The sequence below is a fragment of the Cuculus canorus genome, chromosome 12, assembly GCF_017976375.1.
Source record: "Cuculus canorus isolate bCucCan1 chromosome 12, bCucCan1.pri, whole genome shotgun sequence".
Classification (NCBI taxonomy): Eukaryota; Metazoa; Chordata; class Aves; order Cuculiformes; family Cuculidae; genus Cuculus; species Cuculus canorus.
In genome coordinates, this window is record NC_071412.1 from 21,088,730 (window position 1) to 21,108,280 (window position 19,551).

The following is a 19,551-nucleotide window of genomic DNA, read 5'->3' on the forward strand; positions in this document are numbered from 1 at the left end:
CACTAAGTACAGAAATATAAAATAACAAATGATGTTATAAATATAAATTATACTATTGCATCCTACATATCATATATACACTATATGGTGTTACACTATTAAATATTTCTAAAACTTAAACCAGACTACATACTTTTCCCATTCACTCATTTTAAAAAATGCATTTTATACTGACCTTAATGTCGGTGGCCGACAGGCTGCTACTATATAAAAGATGAACAAGAGGAGCTTTACTTTTTTGTGGATAAAATTCCATCTATCTCTTGAAGCACTGAAGTAATGCAACACACTTCCCACGGACATTTTAAGAAAGCAAAGTTTGCTGGTAATTATTGTCACAGCAGAGAACAAGTTAAAGTGTTGTCAAATAACCTATTAAAAGGGCAAGGGGGAGTAACAGCTGCTACACTACAGAAACTCATACAAAGTGTGCTGCATGAAAGTAAGCACTCGAAAGAATCTTTCATGATCTGCAGTTAATACTGCAACAAAACTAATCAGATAATCTTTACTATATGTGCAGACAGTCAACAGTAGTCCTTCTGACAATATAGTAGTTTATATTATCTTTAATCACTGACACTTCCATTTATACATCAGCGCTTCACTGAATAATAAAATCCAGGCATGTGAAATGTAAAATGGAATACTATTTTGAAGAAGAAAGAATGCAAACAACACTAAGCTATTTTAATGCCACACAAAATGTAGTCAATCTGACATGCTTGAAAAATGACAAAGAAGTAAGTAGTCTGGTAACTTGAAAACAAATACATAAAACTGAACTTATACCACCATAGCAACTGCATTAATAGGGTCCTCCACACAGATAATATATTACTTTGGGCAAGTGTCATATTGCTGGAAGGATTCACCCCCGTGGAAGTGTCGGTGAAATGCTACTCCATATAAATTAACCTTCTATAACATCTGTAGCAGAATACCCTGAGGAAATAAGAGCTCATGTTGTCCTGGTGACAAGGACAGGCATCAGAAGGCAACGCGAGCAGCCCTCCCTGGCAGAAGCATAATTAGAGAGACGCAGGTTGTAAAGGTCAGATACACAGATATTTTGCATCTGTCTTTCCCAAAACATTAGTAGCAATTAACTACTCGTATGCGGTTATTCTTATTTACGAACAATTGCGTGGTGTGTCTGAAAGCTGTCACACCAGAATACTTTTACTTGCGTCATTGAGGAAGATGGTTTCTGTCAGGTAAGCAGGGTCAGCGGGCTGTGACGGTGACACGGCATCAGCAGTGCATTCTCAGGAGCAGACACTGCGAGGCACGGCTTCAATGGGGACAGCCAGTTTTCCAAATCTGACTCTGATGTGACCTCATTACAGTTCTGGCTGTTTAAAGGAAAAATGCACACACATCTCCTTGGAAAACTCACAAGAATAATTTGACAGAGATCCAACAACACCTGAAATTAAAATTTTGAAGACTTTCACTCGTGTATCCGAGGTAGAACTGAATCCACAACGTTGTGATAGATTCTACAGCATCTTTTGCAATGAAACACAAACATTTGATCACAGGCATGTCTAGCTCAGGATCTGAACTGTGATTCACCTGGCAAACAAATCCCACTGAAATCAAAGTATTTTTCTTCAACAAGCACAGGATAATTAGATTCTCTTTGGATAACAGTGCATTTCCTTCCATCTGTTGCACAAACAAAACTGAAATTATATGAGTTTTGATTGTACATGAGGTATCCATCCCCATCAGCCTCGCAAAATAGCTTCTATCAGTTTAGGCAAATATTTCTTCTACTTTTAAATAAAAACATTTCAAATGCAATTCATCTTGTTTAAAATAAATTTCTGAAGTTACCATTTTCTCACCATTCTACCTTAAAATACAAAGTTTAAGTACTACTTTCCAACTGGCCAGCTCAAGCGACACCAAACAGCTGTGGCTTTACTCCAGTTATCCAAATCAGAGGATGAAAAACACACACACTCAGCACTTTTGCCTCTACATATATGGACAAAACCAACACACCATATAATAATTTTATTTTCCTAGATTAGAAGCAGAATTTAGTTTTTTATGTTGTTCTAACATATACTTTTTACAACGAAAAAAGAAATCTGTACTGGGAGACCGTGAGAGATAACATGAACAATGTATTTCTATTTACCTGTTCTGAAGAACAGTTCAATTAAAAGCTGGTGAACGTTAAAAAAGACTTCATGAGCAGAGGGCCGGTCTACACAGACCAAGATCCGCCGAGCTGCCAGCTCTCCCTCCCAGGCTTCCTTTCCTATGTGACTCAGCAGTGCGTGCAGAACGAGTTCTCATTTCTCCACTGTCACACTAGGATCATTCCAGCTCTCCAGAACCCAGGAGTGGCCTGTCCAACACAAGGGGGTTTCTCACCTTCCCAAGGTAAGCTCTCAGCAATGAGTTTCGCTCTGCAAACCCTAACAGAGGGAATGGCTCTCGTGTTGATTACAGGAGGCAGCACTGTTTGCTACTGCCTACAACACTCCCAGCTGCTCCCTGGGCACCATCTACCCAAGCCCCTTCCTTCCCTCCCCTCCCCACAGTCCCTGCAGCACACTGCACTGCAGTGGTGTTTCTGCGTCTGTCTGTGTCAGTGCACTTACACCTTTCTTTATCCCTGTGCATATCAGGGTTTCTGCTCCTCCATTCTGTCCGTATGCAAGTGAAAATTAATCAGGGTAGGGGGAACAAGAAAAGGGAGAGGGCCAGGAGCCTGCTTGTATTATGTATCCCTAATTCTTCTGCTGCTGTAGCATTAGAGAAAATATACACTGTCTTGAGCCATTCTATAAAGGTTCTTCATATCGCTGTATCAATGTGTATGTGCAAGGAGCACTCTAGCAAAAGGTAGTCAGATTTTTGCAGTTTTCTCTACTACCTGAGAAAAACAGCATATGTTTTTCTATTGCAAATAAAGCTGTTAACAAGAAGCAAATATTTTGGGTTTTTTCCAATGAAACGCAAATACTGATTCTCTACTTGCACATATTCTTGTTCATAGAGCAGATTAACATATACTATCCCCCATTTCCACCTTTTCTAGTGCTACATCAGAAAGCATGAACATTTTCTTCCGTATTCCTGACAGTTGTCACTCATTTATATTAAAAATCAAATCCCTACATACACAGAAAGCTGATAAGACTATACAGACTATAACATGAATGCAAAATAAGCAGCTAGAGTATATCTTTATAGCTTTTGCAAATAGTCATGAGCTATCACACAAGAAAGTAAACAACATGCTCTTGCTGCACATCCTAAACGCTTTATAAAATACACATTAACAATTAGATCCGTTCCTTTTTGTGAAGGTATAATTTTGTAAACTGAGTGGTTAATTTCTTAGTCTTTTAACATTTCTATACTTCTATCTGGTCTTTGAAATGCTTTTCATTTCTTATTCATCCTGTGAAATGCATTTAAGCATAGTCATGCCTAAGATACAAAGTTATAACCAACAGTCTCAAGGTCCAAGGTATTTAATTCTTTTATTCCTTATGGCTTTATGGTCAGAGGCTACACATGGTAAAATTAAGAACAGGCAAGGGACTTAAATATCCATAACATAGAAAAAAATATTTAGGACTGAAAGGAATGTTACTTATTCAAGCAAAGGTAAATGACATGACATTTCCAGGACATAAACAAAAACTGAACAATAAAGATGACTGTAAACTTCTAACAAATGAACTAAGCACACCTTACTGAAAGACACAGACACCCCTAAACAAAAATAACTTATTTTCCTCAGTGTTTACAAAGGAACCGAGGCAGTCGTCAGAAACCAAGATTAATTTACCAAGGAGGAAGAAGAAATGCAGAGGGAAGCAGACTTGTACCAATAAAAGAGTTGGAGAAATGAGACTCTACGAAGGCTGCCAAAGCCTCCGGGACCAGATGGGATGCAGCCTGCCTTTCTAAAAGAAGAAGCACATGAGACGGAAGAAGCACTAGCAGATATATTTAGAAAGGGTGTGAGAACAGGGGAATTACTGATGGACTGAAAAGAGGCAAATGTAGCACCCAAGCCACACTCCTGACTGCAAGCAGCAGCAAGGATACTGGAACGGTGACAGTCTGCTGTTGCGGGGTACTGTGCTAGCACTAACTGCTGCCATGGCAACACGACAACACCAGCGATGGGAGCAGCTGCCAGGAGAAGGATCTGTTTAAAGGTGATTAAGACGTGCTTGTTTGGAAAGGGCAAAAGTCATGCCCCAGCAGGCTCTGCCTGCTCTTCGGGAAGAGCTGCTTGTGGTCTTCCAAAATGTTACCCCTGGGGATAACTAATTAGCAGATGGATGCTCAGCAGAGGAGCCCAGATTCTGTGACAGGTGACAGCTGGTGGCAGCTCCGACCAGGACCAGGCAGCCTTTGTAGAAAGGGTAACAGCGAGATGCAGACAGACACATCCAGGCAAGAAATTGCTGCAAGAAGAGTTAAGCTGTAAAAGTGGATATAGAGTGCTCATTCTAAATAGATGCTTCACTCTGTGACACCTTCTCTCCCCCTTTATGAAGACATCTTTGATTCACTTCCTCTGTTTTCACCTCGAATGTTTCTTTCTCTCCCAGTTCACAGCTTTACTGGGTCATTCTGTATTTTTTTTTTCTTCTTCTTCTTTCAGGTATATTCTAATAAAATCGCTCTGGGGGTTGTTTTTTCTGCAAGTTGAGAGGCAGCACACTGTTAAACATCTAAATGTTGATCTACATGCACAATGCAATCTGGGACAGGAATGTAACCGGAGTTTACATACACTCTAACTACAAATTCTGAAGACAACATTTTCCAACCTCCGCTACTCAATCCAAAAAGAGTCATTAATTCACAATCTAAACCAGGAGTTTGTACACTGGGAAAACATTTCTGAGGGTATGGGACACGGGTGGACATTCCAGCCAGGCTCTGCCTTCCCTGTTTCACACACACACGTGCACACACGGTGAAAGCTCTTCTTTCTGGCAACCATAAGCTGCACTAAAGTGCAATATTTACACTTGGCAACAGAGAGAAAGACTGGAGAAATACAAGACCAAGAGCTTAAGACGAAATGACAATAACAGTGTTCCAAACTAATAAAGGTTCAGAAAAGGTCCATAGCAGAAATAAAGGAAAAAAACCAAAACCCAAACAACCAACAAAAAAAAAACCTCAAACATCAGAAGCCTCAGATTTAAGGCACAGACACCTGTCAAGAGGATTCAGATAGGAAAACTGACAATATTTGACAGACTACTTTCTAGCCACTCAAAGCTACTCCCTGCCTAGGAGAAAATCCCATTTATGCTCCATGCATAGCAGCAAAGGCCTTAGAAGGCCATCAGGAAAGGCTGAAGCCAGAAATGGCAGAGATTGTAGCACTTAAGCCTAAGAATGAAACTAACTGCACTGCTAAAGAGAGAAAGCATAACTTATCTCATTGTGTTAATGCATAATAAATAAAATACTGAATGCTATTAATTTCCACAGACTGATAACCAGTATCAAATTTCAAGCAAGACAGTGCAATTGTGGTTGATCAGATAACTTCTGTTTTCTGAACAGTTGTGCAAACATCACTAGGGCACGGTCCTGCATACTCGCATCTAAAATTACATGCATCTTTTACAGATATCTTTGAAATCCACTTTCTGAGAAGTTTTCTAGTAAAACACAATCATTTGAGTCTTCAAAGAAAAACAAAACCAAACCCAACAAAATACAGCCCAAAAGTAGTTGCTAAATACAGCATAGTTATATGAAATATTTATAATTTTTACCTAGTTATGTTTTTCATCAAAGTGATTTATGTAACAAAACCCTAAGCAATCCCCATTTGTTTCTCATACAGTTGGTTATTTCTTCAAGTGTTTGGAAGTGAAAATTTACACATAGAGCATAAAAATACCCTAGTGAAATGGAAAGAGCAAACACTGCGGTTGTCCTGCTACTACTCAAACTTCAACTGCTGCCAGAAGCTGAGGAAAGAACAGAAAGCGAAACATCAACAAGCAGGTGTTGGGGGAATGGCTCAATCAGGATGTGGCTAAAGATGCCTACAACAGACCTGTTCAGTTGCAGTTCTGTTTCTACTCTCTCCTATTCCTTTTCAGCTGCTCTTTTCACTGAAGTCTCCAGACCAAAACCAGCATTCAGTAAATTAAAAATGCCCTCCCTGGAGCATCTGAACACTTACTGACCCAAATTTGACATGAGAAGATATAAAACAGGTCCATGGCTTCTGCCATGGATTTCACATAGGATGCTGGAACGTAGCCAGATAAATGGCAAGTGCTCATATTTCTTTCAAGAACTCTTCTACAGACCATTGGCACAGTCACTAGAACCAGAGCAGGAAAGAAGCATGCACCTTTGGAAGTGAATAAGGAAGGAGCAGGAATGAAAGAAAGACAGTTACTGGCCGACTGACAAGGTCCCAGAATCTGACAGTCACTAGCCTTGTTTGGTGGCAAATTGGGTCAGTCTTTGAAATAAGGAAAAATAACTTATTAAAAAAAAAAAAGAAGGAAAAAAACACCCCACCATACAAAATCATTCAGGTTTAACTACTCTGAAAATTTGCTTGGAATGACTAACACACAGAAGCAGCTTTGAAAGAATCATAGAATGGTTTGGGTTGAAAGGGACCTTAAAGCCCATCTCGTTCCACCCCCTGCTGTGGGCAGGGACACCTCCCACTGCATCAGGTTGCTCAAAACCAAAATATATTTTAAATCCACTTTCAAATTGATGTAACCTGGAATGTGCTTATCAATAAATACAGTTTTAAATACTGTCCCACAGAGCCTTGGTATAACCACAGTGATGCTGCAGTAGTACGCAGAGACAGTTAGAATCATAGAATCACCAGGTTGGAAAAGACCTCTGAGATCATGGAGTCCAACCATTCCTATCTGCCACTAAACCATATCTAGCTTGGTCACCAGAGCACTACAGCCATGGTAGCACTTTACACACCTAGCCCTGAGTGGAAAGAAGAGGAATGGATGAGACAAAGAAAACTTAACTCTGTCCCAAATATAGGACAAGGTTATATACAGCCCGTATTCACCAAAGTAATTCAAACCCAAGGTACAAATCAACTACAAGTCAGGATTAATTAGTTCTGGTGCCTATGGCACTGTGTTTAAAAATAACACTGAAAAACCAGAGATGCCATTGTGTGATTGCTTACTGACGTGCTTTTATTTTATTAGCACTCCTCTCTGCCTGTAAAGGTGTTTTTGATCAACTTTTGATCCCGGTTTCCCTCATGTTGCCAGACTCACATTTTAGTTCCTTTTTCCTGTTCTAGTCCTCCATTTTTCTCTTCCCCACGATTTAGCATTCAACTCCTCTGAATTTGTTTATTTTTCTTCTTTGCTTCTAGAAAAGAGGACAAAGGAAAACACTCTGCTCTCAGTTTCAAAGCCTGGGTTCACACTAGTCCACACCTTCCATGAGCAAAACCTACAGCTTTTTACTAGAAAAGCTACTTCGTGAACCAGCACTGGACTGGTTTGCAAGTAGAATCGATTCCAGCTTTCCAAGTTTTTTTTGAAAGCAAGCAATACTCAGCATTCAACTATAGCCCAGAGTTTATTAGAAGCTTTACACAACTAACTCTGGTCTGTAGGATGTAGTTGCATTTACCCAGTGTTTTGTTAACCTTTAAACTAATGCTTCAGCCTCAAATGAGGCCGTTTGTCTGATAGCAGGCTTCCTAATGAATACCTCAATCAATGAATTCAAAGCATACGCATGCTAAAATGATACCGTAGAGTGATCAAGGTGTACGTTAAAGCAGAATGATGTTTTGCATCTCATCTCAACCTCACACAGATATCAAAGTCAACAACGGCATACAAGATGATGGATGCCTTTAGACTCTGCCATTCTCCCAAGGTGTGCATTTTTTAGCTTCTTTTTCTCTTAAAGTCTCAATCCATTTATGCAAGAATTAACTCTCCATTACACGGATTACCTATTTATTCCAGCTGCCAAAATCAAATCTCTGCTGGGGTTGCTGATGAATTTTTGTTTGTTTGTTTTAATTCCAAAATTTAAATCGGATTTAATCTGAAAGGAAGCTGAAACTTCTCTTACCAGAGTTTAAGAAATAAATGTTTCTTCACTTACATTACTCTAGGACTTCAGGTTAAGATGTCAACATCCCACATCACTGACAATAGTACAGAAAATTGACTTATATTTCTATACATTTTATGTATCATCAGTTCCCTGGCGGTTATTTGTTTCTTTTATACTCAGCAATGATATCTAGCGACAGCAGATAACCAGTGAGGAAACATTTGGGCCAGTTTTGCATACCCATGCATCTTGTGTGGCAAGTGTATACCTGGGAGTATTTATTTAAAATTATCAGTAATTTCTTTTTCTACAACAGGCATCAATCATTTTCTACTGCTTTTTTTATGGAAAAAAAGAAACTGACCTGATATTCACATAGTTCGAACTTTTCACAGGACATCTAGAGAGAAAACAGTTCATTTTGCAACCAACTAGCAAGCTGGCCCAAGATTAATATTTTCTAACAAAGTCAGTTTAGTATTTGACTGATTCTTACCCTGGGTGCAGCCTGAGACCTTGCACAGCAGTTCTTCCTTGGGCCTGATGTGCAGGCTGAACTGCTGCTATCTAGGAGGACTCCTCTTATTTTTCTTAAAAGATGAAAATCCTATCTGCCTATCAAAAAAAAAAAAAAAAAACAAGGAAAAGGAAAAAGGAAAAAAACCCAGCATGAAATAATGGTTCATTTGAAGGGATAATGAACTGAAACCAAGTGCCTCCTTCCATTAAAGCCGAAAGAAAGAAAACAGAAAACGTTCTGAGAAACAAAGGTACAGATGAGATTTTTGAGCCTTTATGCCTAGTCTAGTTACTAAAGGTAACAGATTTGCATACTCACTAATGCATGGAACTGTATCTGGAATGCACATTTCATAGGAAATGCTTTTAAACAACCGTTCTGAGTAATCCAGATCACTTATTAGTGAAGTATCGTGTTGTGTTCACTGACATTCACAGACATTAAAAATCCGTGCTTCTGCCCCTTGGAAAAAATAATAAATCCATCCCTTTATTGTAAAAGCTTTCTGTTAGAAATGTAAAAATATTTTTCTGGGATCACCCAAATGCCAGATGGCAACAGAGAAGCTTTCTACTCAATTCAGAGGCTGAATTAATCTCCTTAGCACAAACAGATTTGCAATTACCATAGACTGTAACAGAAAAATAATCTCACTGCACAGTTTAAAGTTTTGTATAAGGTAATTCAACCTCAGGAGCTACACAAGATCTCTCCCAATTTTCAGACACTTCCATAAACTATGAGGAAATAAATTCCTATTTTAACACACCATTTTAACCTTAAGCAGTGGTACCGACACAAACAGTACTTAGTTTCCAAAGAAGGGACTCTTAAAAGATTTCCCCAAAGCACGACAAATTCTCTGAGAATTCGTAATTAATAACACAGAAAGCTTAATGAGGAAACATCTGAATTATAGGGAAAATACTGTTCCACATTAATGCACAAATAATTTAAGGCTCTCATTTGCCCAGGTGTCTGCTCCGGTAAATGTAAATACTAGTTTGACAACGGACACCAATCCTTTGAGTATCTAAAGCATTTTAGCAACATAAGCAACTGGTGGCTAGGCGGTGACCAATAAAGTTCAGATAAACTAACAAAATCTGGCAAATCCCGAAGGATAATTAAGCTATGCAAAGACACTCAGGCACAAGAGCTTTTAAGTGTAATTAAATCTCTGCACATTAACTTCACAGTCAAGTTTCCTTAGTGCATACACATTTGTAAACCTTCTACTGAAGGTATAACACAAAACATCGCTTATGTTAATGTCTTGGAAACACACAACTCAGTTTTGACTGGTTCCAAGGTGTTAAATCATGCCACCCACTCATTTCTACACCAATACTTCATGACACATTTATGGTAAGATAGAGTCAGAAGTTAACAGTTGATAAACTATTTGTGTTTATTGTTTCTTCAACTTTTTGCCTGCAGAACATAATAAATCATCAAAGTAAATACCCTGCATCTGTAAAAAAAATTGCACGAATATAGTGCAAAGCAGAATCAGCGGGGTGAGGGGCTGACCCTGGCCAGCAGCTCAGCACCACACAGCCTCTTGCTCATCCCCCTGCAGTAGGATGGGAAGAGAAGTGGAAGAGCAAATGTGAAAAAAAGCTTGTGGGTCGAGATAGTTTAATACGCAAAGGAAAGAGGACAGAAAAAAACCAAAGCAAGGGATGCAGTGGGAGAAACAGAAAGCCCTGACACAGTGCAAGTACTGCTCAGTAACAGCCAAAACACTAGTGTGTCACCAGCTCTTTGCTAGTCACAATCCAAAACGGGCAGGAAACTTGCACCTTAAAATATTACCAGTTTCACCAGTTTTCAGAATGTCACAGACGATGCATAGTAAAATTTTACAAAATTTTTTTTATGGCTTCAAAAATAAAGCTATCTTTTCATTATCACTCTTTGCAATGCTAGATTCTGTAACACATTGCAACAAAAACACATGCATATTGTAATCAATCATATAGTTGTTTATAATATCATAAATGAGGTTAAAAGGTATTTATTGGCTATATGTATTTTGCATATGCATTATATAAGCAAATGAAATAAAATTCATTAGCATGTTGATGGCACTTTGTGCGATGATACTGTAAAGTTCTACAGTATTAATTACTTAATCAGAGCACACAGTCATTCTGTGCACGTGGCTTCCAACTGCTAAGAGGTATTTACAATTCAACAAGGAAAACCAGACACTAAGCAGACATTACAATTACAAAACCAGCAGCACTGGCTACTGCATAGCAGCAAATAACATCTTCCCTGCCCCCTGTTCCTCCAGGTGATTATTATGCCACCACCAAGTGTGATACAGAAATGAAAATGGAAAGACATTTGGCTAGCAAACACACACTTTCATGATTCCTTCACAGGCAGAAGAACTTTTCTTTTGAAGTATTTCTAGTAAGACTATTACATTTTTATTCAAAGAGGCAGTACTGCCAGGTACCAGGCGAAGAATTATTACTAATAAAGCCCATAGGTAAAATGAAGCATATTGGAATAAAAACACGTATTCAAGCTATTTGACAACACTGAGCAGATTTTTTTACCTCATTTTGGGCACATTTATCTTGCCATCAGGCAGCTTTCTACAACACCTAGAGTTCATCACTTGGTAAGAGCACCAACCAGTAAATCAATATCTGCCCTTTCTTTAATAACAACGAAGACTTAATATGGAAAGGGAAAGGAAAAAAACATCAGAAACTCTAACACTAATGCTTTTAGTTCATAATACTGAAAGATCTACCTGAAGTTCTAAATAGGCTTATTGTTATTAATAAAGCTCTTTCCACTTCTTACTTTCCATTTACGTTGCTTTTTCTTGGAACTAGTGTTGAGTATTAATGATGTTAGAGTTACACATGTTACTGCGTTACAAAGGCATGTGTATTCAAAAGCAACATTTAACTGCTAATACATCATCACTGACACAGCATCTCATCTTCTTAGCATGATTCATTTCAATCTAATATTGCTTTGTGTTAATAGGTTAATTGAATCTCTATTAGCATGCATATACAAAGCATAAATTACCTTTCATTACTAAGTAACTACATGAATCTCATGACAGAATATATAATGTAGCTGAAAACTGTTTTGCAGACAAAACAGCAGCTACTAATCTGGAATATGCTTTTTTTGCCATCTAAACAATCGATTAAAGAGATTTCTCTGCGGTGCAATTTTAGGCATTAAGTTAAACACAAAGGTAAATGCAGACCAACAGTCTTTTCAGTGACAGCCTAAGCACGTTTCTAAGTTCATATTATTTTTTAAAATATATTAACAAACAAATTATTGACAACTATAACATAGTTCATGAATATGTATTAATCCAAGCCACATTGCGGTATTGAGTGTATCTACCATGCAAAAATACTCATTATTTTCAGCCATTTTTAATTTCACAACATCAACTACAGTATGATTTTTGCCTTTCTTTAAACATACATATTTTTCAAAACGCTTATTAGTTCTCATATTTAAATTACTAAACCATATGCTGACACTTTTAAAAAGAGAGACAGACTGTAACAATGGCAAGGAAGGGGCAGTAGATATCTGTATTGTTTTACACATAATGAACATCATCACTCTCCAAGACGTAAGCGCAGAGAGGAAAAAAAATATTAGTCACCTTGATCATTTATGTAATACAACTTCAAAGTCCCCAAAATTTGTGTACTAAGTGTTTATAAATATTTGGATACATACCAGCACTGGAAAATAATTCCCAGAGGCTATTAGGCTTCTACATTAAGACAAAACCACTGGGAGTTACTGCCATAGAACCCTCTAGTCACTTATCTAAAGTCTGTACAACACGATTAAAGCCACACTGCGACTCACCACAAGTGAAAGGGGCCTCTTCCATGAGACAACACCAATCAATCCTGACAGCAGCACCTGGAATAAAGACACCAGAGTCACCAAAGAGACATGGGGTTTAGACCAGTGTCATAAGAAGTAAAGTAGTAAGTATTAAGATGAGGCTTCACACACAGTCATGATGTGTATTTCTGGAGAGCTATAAACCAGCTGCCAGAAAGATAATGTTTTCATTTTATTCTCATTTAAAAAATAAACAGAAGTACTACTAAGCTGTTATTAAAACAAACTTCAACCCAGCTGCCAGATCTAATTAGTTCTGATCAGATCACAACAGGTCTTCAAACATCTCTCCGAGTCTCAAATGTTATCAACACTAAAGGAGAACAAACGGTTAGGGTAAATTTTCTTGTCATCTCCTAGCATTATAAAAAATTATGTCACAAAAAGGGGAGTAAATATATCAGCCAGGGCATCCAGTTAAATTATCAAAAGGGGTTTTTTTTGTTTTGTTCCATCCAGCCACCCACACAACCACACTACTTGATCTTATGTTTGAAAAAGCCCACATACACTTATTTAAAACCTATATTTAGCACACAGATACATCACCCCCTCCAGTTCAAGCCAAAAGCAAGCAGAAATCAGACTTTGATACACTGAAGCTGATCTTAGGTGCTCTTTAATAACATGCAAGCCACACTTGAGATGTCCTAAATTTTACATACAGGTAGGACTAGAGAGACAATACAGCAATGGAGTGAGTAATATTGACACCACAGTGGGAAAAAGGGTAAGGAGGAACCACTTAATTAGAACATTTAATTAAAAAAAAAAGATAAGTTAGAATGCAAGTAAAATGCAGAAAACCAACTCCACGATGTTATTTATTTCCTGTGTCTGCAGTGTCATTTTTCCACCTCAGCTGTGTAAAGTATTTGTCTAACAGTAACTCATAAATTTAGCTAGCCCGATAAAATCACTATGAAATCCTCCTGTGATTGCTTATAATAAGTTCCAATATCACTACCGCTTTCTACAAACCTTTGATATTCAAAAGGGAGGAAGCCCAGAAGCTAATGAATACCCCCTTCCATGAAACTGTATTCAAGGCTGGTTAAAATTCAAATGCCAGAAAGTCACCATTCCCCCTATGTCATGCTTTACTAATGATCTTTTAGCTATAATACCAGTTGAGCATAGCAATTAAAAATGCATCTACATCTAGTCACTACAGAGTCAATGTACATTGTACTGGGAACCAGGCAGAAAACAGTCTGTCGACTGACGTAGTGTGAGCGCAGTAGAAAGCTGCTGGGTTGTGGAGTGCCCAGCTGAAGCTTTTGCTCCGTCTATAGTCTGTGGCCACTCACGCTGTGAGTACGTTTCAAACATAACTCACAATCTGATAATATCCCACAGCTACTGCAGTCGTTGAAAGCATTATTCAGGAAGGCAGCATGTTGGAAAATGCACCTTTTGATATTGTCTTTAGCAGTTATGCCATTAAAATAAGAACAATTCATAGTTTCATAGTAAAACTTCAACATTAGCCTTTAAGCCAAGGATAAATGCAACAGATGAGAAGGCAGAAACACAAAACTAAAAAGTCAACCAAAATCAGGTCGTAGATATCAAAGACTATGCAGGTAATCCATACACAGAAAAGTGCATGGTTTGTATTCTAAAGCATTTCCTATAGCATAAAAGTTACACAACAGCTTACACATACTTCTGGATGTTGGCCAAGCCAGGGAAAGGCGGAGAATTTTGGTTTTGCAGTTAATTAATTTTGCTCACACAGCTGCATTAGCTTTTTGTTGCTGTATGAGAACTGTCTGTGGGTTGATAGTCCTGTAACGTGAAAGTGCACTCCAGCCGGCCGAAGGGCAAGGCTGGCTAGTCTGACTGCGGGCGAGACAGCAACATGCTCTCAATTAAATAAACACCATGGCTGAAACTGTGGAGTTATTAAAGAAAACCCTACAAGAAAAATAACAAATTCCCTCCCAAAACCAGAGTATGTATTGATACATAAAACACTCATATCTAAGTGAGTATCTCTCAGTCACCAAGTTGTATGTCACAGTCACTATATCGTAGACCACCACCCTTAAGCGGCAAACCCTTACTTTCATTTACTGTGCTGCCTCCCCGTTAAACCTCTCCCCCTCCTGTCTGACGTATCTCTGCCACTGTGCATCTCTGAGGACGGACGAAGGGAGCTGATCCTTTTTGCTCAGCTGAACTACAACTGTGTTTGACCTTTACAAAGGCCTTGCAGGATGAAAGAGCTACATGTGTTTTTGTTTTGAAAAGCAGAGCTTCATGGCACTCGTCCTCCTGGCTCACCACACAAAAGGTCGAGCACAGCCAGGCCAGCTGGTAAACTCTCAGTATGCACTGATAATATGCACACCGAAACTCTGTGCTCCGCCTGTGTCTTTATTATCGTCACTCAAAGAGCTCACCTCAACAAAATCCCGAATGCAGTTTTCCATACCTCATCATTCCTCCGTATTGCTGTGGTTACCCCAAAGCTTACTTTGCTTTCAGATGCCGTTATTTCCAATGTCAAGCACCTCCAACACTTTAGAGCACACTACACGCAACAACATAATTACGAAAAAAGCACACAGCGAACATCACGTGTCACTATTTGTTAAAATATACCAAATGACTATCAAACCAGAAATCTAAAGGGGATTTTTCTCGGTCTCGCAGAAGAATAGAATTAAAATATTTAAAAAAAACTAATAAACCACCCTTACCATTTTGTTTCCTCTTCAATTTTTTCACCTCTCATAAATACAATGCCAATATTAAATACAGTAAATATTTGGTTTATAAACAAAAGAAGGAATTACTTTAAAAACAGTATGTAACGTACATGCCCCAAAGACCTTACAGCTCAGAACATCCAATGCTTACCTCAGTGGAAGCAGTGTCTAAAACACACACTTGCTTTCACAAGGTGAAGGGCCATGAAACAGAGACACAAGATAAGAAAGTTATTTTTACACCAGTGACTAAACCACTGTTAGTTCCTAAATACCTATAGCTCAACACAGCAATCTATACGTCTTTCGATGTTTTTTCAAAAATCACTACATCATATAAATGACATGTGCAGGTTTTTTTCTCCTTTAAATAAAAAGTAAATTGGAGTTGGATGATTCTAACAACGTGCCTACTTAACTGTGACAACATGGTTTACTTCAGAGCCTGCATAGCCTATTTATCTAATATCTTGGACCTACTTCAATCTGCTGAATTGCAGTGAATTTCCCCATCACAGAATAATCAAAATAAAAAGCATGTTCAAAAAATAGAGATTTGCCAGCTTCCTTAATCAGAATTCCTGCAGATACGAGTACTTGCTGACTATAACAACAGTGCTGAGCAAAAAATAAACAGAACACATCACTGCTGACTGCTGCAGCATTAGAAATGCAGTAACTTTAAGTATGAATACCTTAAACATGCATATGAAAATTCCATTATCATAAATGCAAGCTGTGCTCGTGCATGACAAAGATGCATTTACTTTAATAGGCAGACACTGAGGCAGGAAAAAAACAGAAGGTAAAATTACTTTCCAGTACAAGGGCTGCAAACAAAGGATTTTTTTTTTCAAAAAAACCCTTGATGGTGTCTTTTCCAGCATTTTCAATCCTCCACACTCAGGTAAACCTCTAGAAACTAGAGGGCTCTGAATATGGGACAGGTGAGATGATGCAGTATTTTGATATATCCCAAATCATCTGCCTTCCAAGTAACCAAATTCTCCAAATTGGTCATTGCATATGACATACTCCCTAGTATGCTTACTTTAAACATACTTTCTGAACTAAATAAAATGTATTTTTATAGGAATAATTATTTAAACCACACTGAATATAGTGAAATACTCTCAAGGTAACAACATTTATAGAAATGGAAAATTACCGACGTTTAAGTATTAATTTGTTTAATAAAACAAGTCATCACTTTTTTTTCTCCGTATACCTTGGGATCTTGTACTGCTTTTCTAGTCTAATAGCCAAGACTCCTTTAAAAACTCTCCTTCTTTGGACTATAACCTATGGTCGTGGCTGAGCTCAGGTGCTAGAAACCTACCTGCATGGGTGCTCAGGGCCCTACCAGCATTGTCATGGAAATTTCTGCCCCTTCCCTTAGATCCAGACTGAAACTCTCTTTGTTTCAGCTTCTACCCACTGCCTCTTGTCCCTTGCCATAAAGAGCCTGGTACTAAGAACAACGTTAAATCGGCACAATCACATAATCATCTTCAATTGCCATCTCAAAAAAGTAGGCCGCAAAACTATTACTTGTCATGCTTACTTAAGAAAGGCTTTTTTTGGTATTTTGTAGCAGCAGATTTGTTAAGCTGGTATGCAGAATAGTAAGACAAAACTTACGTCAAAGAAAGGAATAGTTTTACAGATCATAGCATAGCATAGCATAGCATCACCAGGTTGGAAAGGACCCATTGGATCATCGAGTCCAACCACTCCTAACTCTCCCTTAAACCATGTCCCCGAGCACTTCATCAACCCGCTCCTTTTCACAGTTTCAGGACTTGCAGCTTCGTGGAACCCCGATTTCTTTTTCCCCTTTTCTCCCAAGTCACTGAGGAGATCAATTGTCAGTACCATAATTCTTCAATGGGTCCACAGCCGTGTTTACATTTCTGTATTGTATTTAAGCTGCTGTGCTCAAAGTGGAATAAACAAAAAACCAGTGTATGCTGGTGTGAGTTTCTGTATCATTATTTTCTAATATTTGTCGAACGCATACTACATTTTTTCTGGTTTCTGTTTATTCACTCTGGAGAATGAGAAGCCTTTATTAGAAGGTCGTAAGGTTAAAATGAAGTTTTGACAGGGATGTCATGCAAAATAAAGATCTATACTTCAAGCTCTTATTTTGTTGTCATTCTTCAGACGCTTCCAATTTGCATGCGTCTTTTTGAGGAACGTGCCTATGAGGAGAGGCTGACGCAAGCTGGTTTTACAAGAGAGAAGGCTGAGAGGGAACACAGCAGCAGTTTCAAAAATATACAAGACTGTTACAGAGAAGCAACTGATCAATTACTCTTCAAGTACACTAAGGGCTGACGGAGAAATAATTGATTTATATTTGCATTAAGGGCAATTCAGGTTGGACACTAAGAAAAACTTTCTAATACTGAGGGCATTTGACCCTGTTAGAAGGGGTAGGTTATAGAATCCCCATGAGCCCAGTTTGATAACAACCCATTAAACGCCCATGGAGATGGGCCCAGCAGAAGCACAGCGCCAGCGGGCGGGTGTGCCGGGCAGCTGAACCGGGAGGGCAGGCCGCCGCTTTCCACACCTACGCAGGTAAAAACTAGCACTTCCAGCACCGGCACCAGCTTGTGCTCTGTGTCAGCAAAGCGCCACAGCAACTATTTCTTCTCTTCAGAAGTGCCTGAAACCACTGACACCTCCCAAGGCTCCTCTACAGGATTACAGACTGCTGCAAGGTTTAATTTTGCCAACTCGAATGCTCCTGGAAGGGTGACGCTAAAAGCATTGATATCCCCACCTTTCTTTGGGTCTAGACACACCTCACACCGAGAGACTAAACCAACAGCTGAAGCATCTGCAAGGGGGATGTTTCAGTGAAATCTACACTGGCCCTTGTAACAACTATTTAATAAAACACAAGTATTAAATACTACAGAAGTAACGTCACAAGTATCCTATATTCAGAGTACAGATGTGTGACCCGCTCGTACAAGAGTATAAAATCTTCTTCTAGTAATACCCCCTGCAGCATCTGCAATCTGTTAGTGCAAAATACTGGTGAAAGCTACAGGGAAAAGAAATGAGATGGGAATTTGCTAAAAGGAAACTAGAATAACGTGCCAGTAATATTAGTCTCCTTCCCAATTCCTAGAAAAATAGTCAGGATTAAAATCTCTTGGGGTGAGGGTAGCAGAAACGTATTAACAAGTATCAGCAAGAAAGAAAAATACTTTTTAATGAATTTCTGTATGCATATACACACACAGGCAAACTGCATGGCCAAATATACAACAGTGGCATGATTTTGGAATGTTCTTTCAAAAAAGTCACCCTAGATGGTGAGTGCTGATAAAAATCATACCACTGCACTATATTCAAAATACTTTAAAATCAGTCACAGGCTTAAGAATTTTTAAAACAGTTAGTACAGTGATTTATTTGCAGATGTGTAAACTGACTCTTCAACATGAAGCTATCACCAGAATCCAGGGACCGTCTCTTGTTTAAAGACTACATCAGTATGACCACAGAGAGCACAAGTGCCTCCAGACTACCTAACCACAAGCAAAAGATCTGTATGGTGCAAGAGAAATACAAGCAAGTCAACAGCAATCAAAAATCCAACATCTTAAGCACAGCTTTGAGCTATCTTCTAAAAAGACCCAGTGTGTTCCAGACTAACAAACACCACATCATAGCTTAGTGTCTCTCATTTACCTACTGTGAACCTTAAACTAATTTAATTCTAATTGCCATGGAAACGGGAGCAGAGAAACAAAATCCCTTGGTGCCCCAAAGAACAGGACAGTAAAATTACCTATACATTGACACAGCTACCCAAATGTATTAACAGTACCAATTTTGATCTCATTTTAAGCTCCAGGTTAAGCTTTTTTTGTTTTGTCTTTGTTTTCCTATGAAATATGCTTCATTAGAAATCCGCTTGTTTCACATCCATAGTTTGTTTATGGAAGCAACAATTATTATAAAATTAGGGAACACATGCCAAATATTTTTTAGAATAAGGATTAAACCAAAAAGATTTTTTTTTCTCTGACATAAAGAGGAAAAACAAGGGCTGATGGAGCACATATACATCAGAATGACACATTTTCCAATTACAAAACTCCTGCATTCTGTATTTCTTACTCTTCCAAGTGGTTCAGATCAGTTATGCTCGACTTCACTACAATGTGCAAACTCTATTAAAAGCAATGGGCAGGGATTTAGATGAGATATTAAGTACAGAGCTGACAGGTCAGTGACTCACAATAGTCTTAATTCTAATCTGTTTTTTATTAAACACAT

At 38.5% G+C, this 19,551-nt stretch overlaps 1 protein-coding gene across 9 annotated transcripts in view; it reads right to left on the reverse strand.

Annotated features, from left to right (window-relative positions):
- Positions 1–19,551, reverse strand: part of ENTREP2 (endosomal transmembrane epsin interactor 2) — a 102,849-nt gene that overhangs the window by 48,755 nt on the left and 34,543 nt on the right. For 7 of the 9 annotated variants that reach the window (XM_054077152.1, XM_054077151.1, XM_054077150.1 and 4 more), the window contains exon 2: positions 12,491–12,547. In XM_054077152.1, coding sequence (XP_053933127.1) covers positions 12,491–12,547 — 57 coding nt within the window. Of the gene's footprint in view, positions 1–175; positions 1,117–2,152; positions 2,290–12,490; positions 12,548–19,551 lie in introns of those variants that run through there. The other 2 variants (XM_054077156.1, XM_054077153.1) reach the window with 2 other exon arrangements.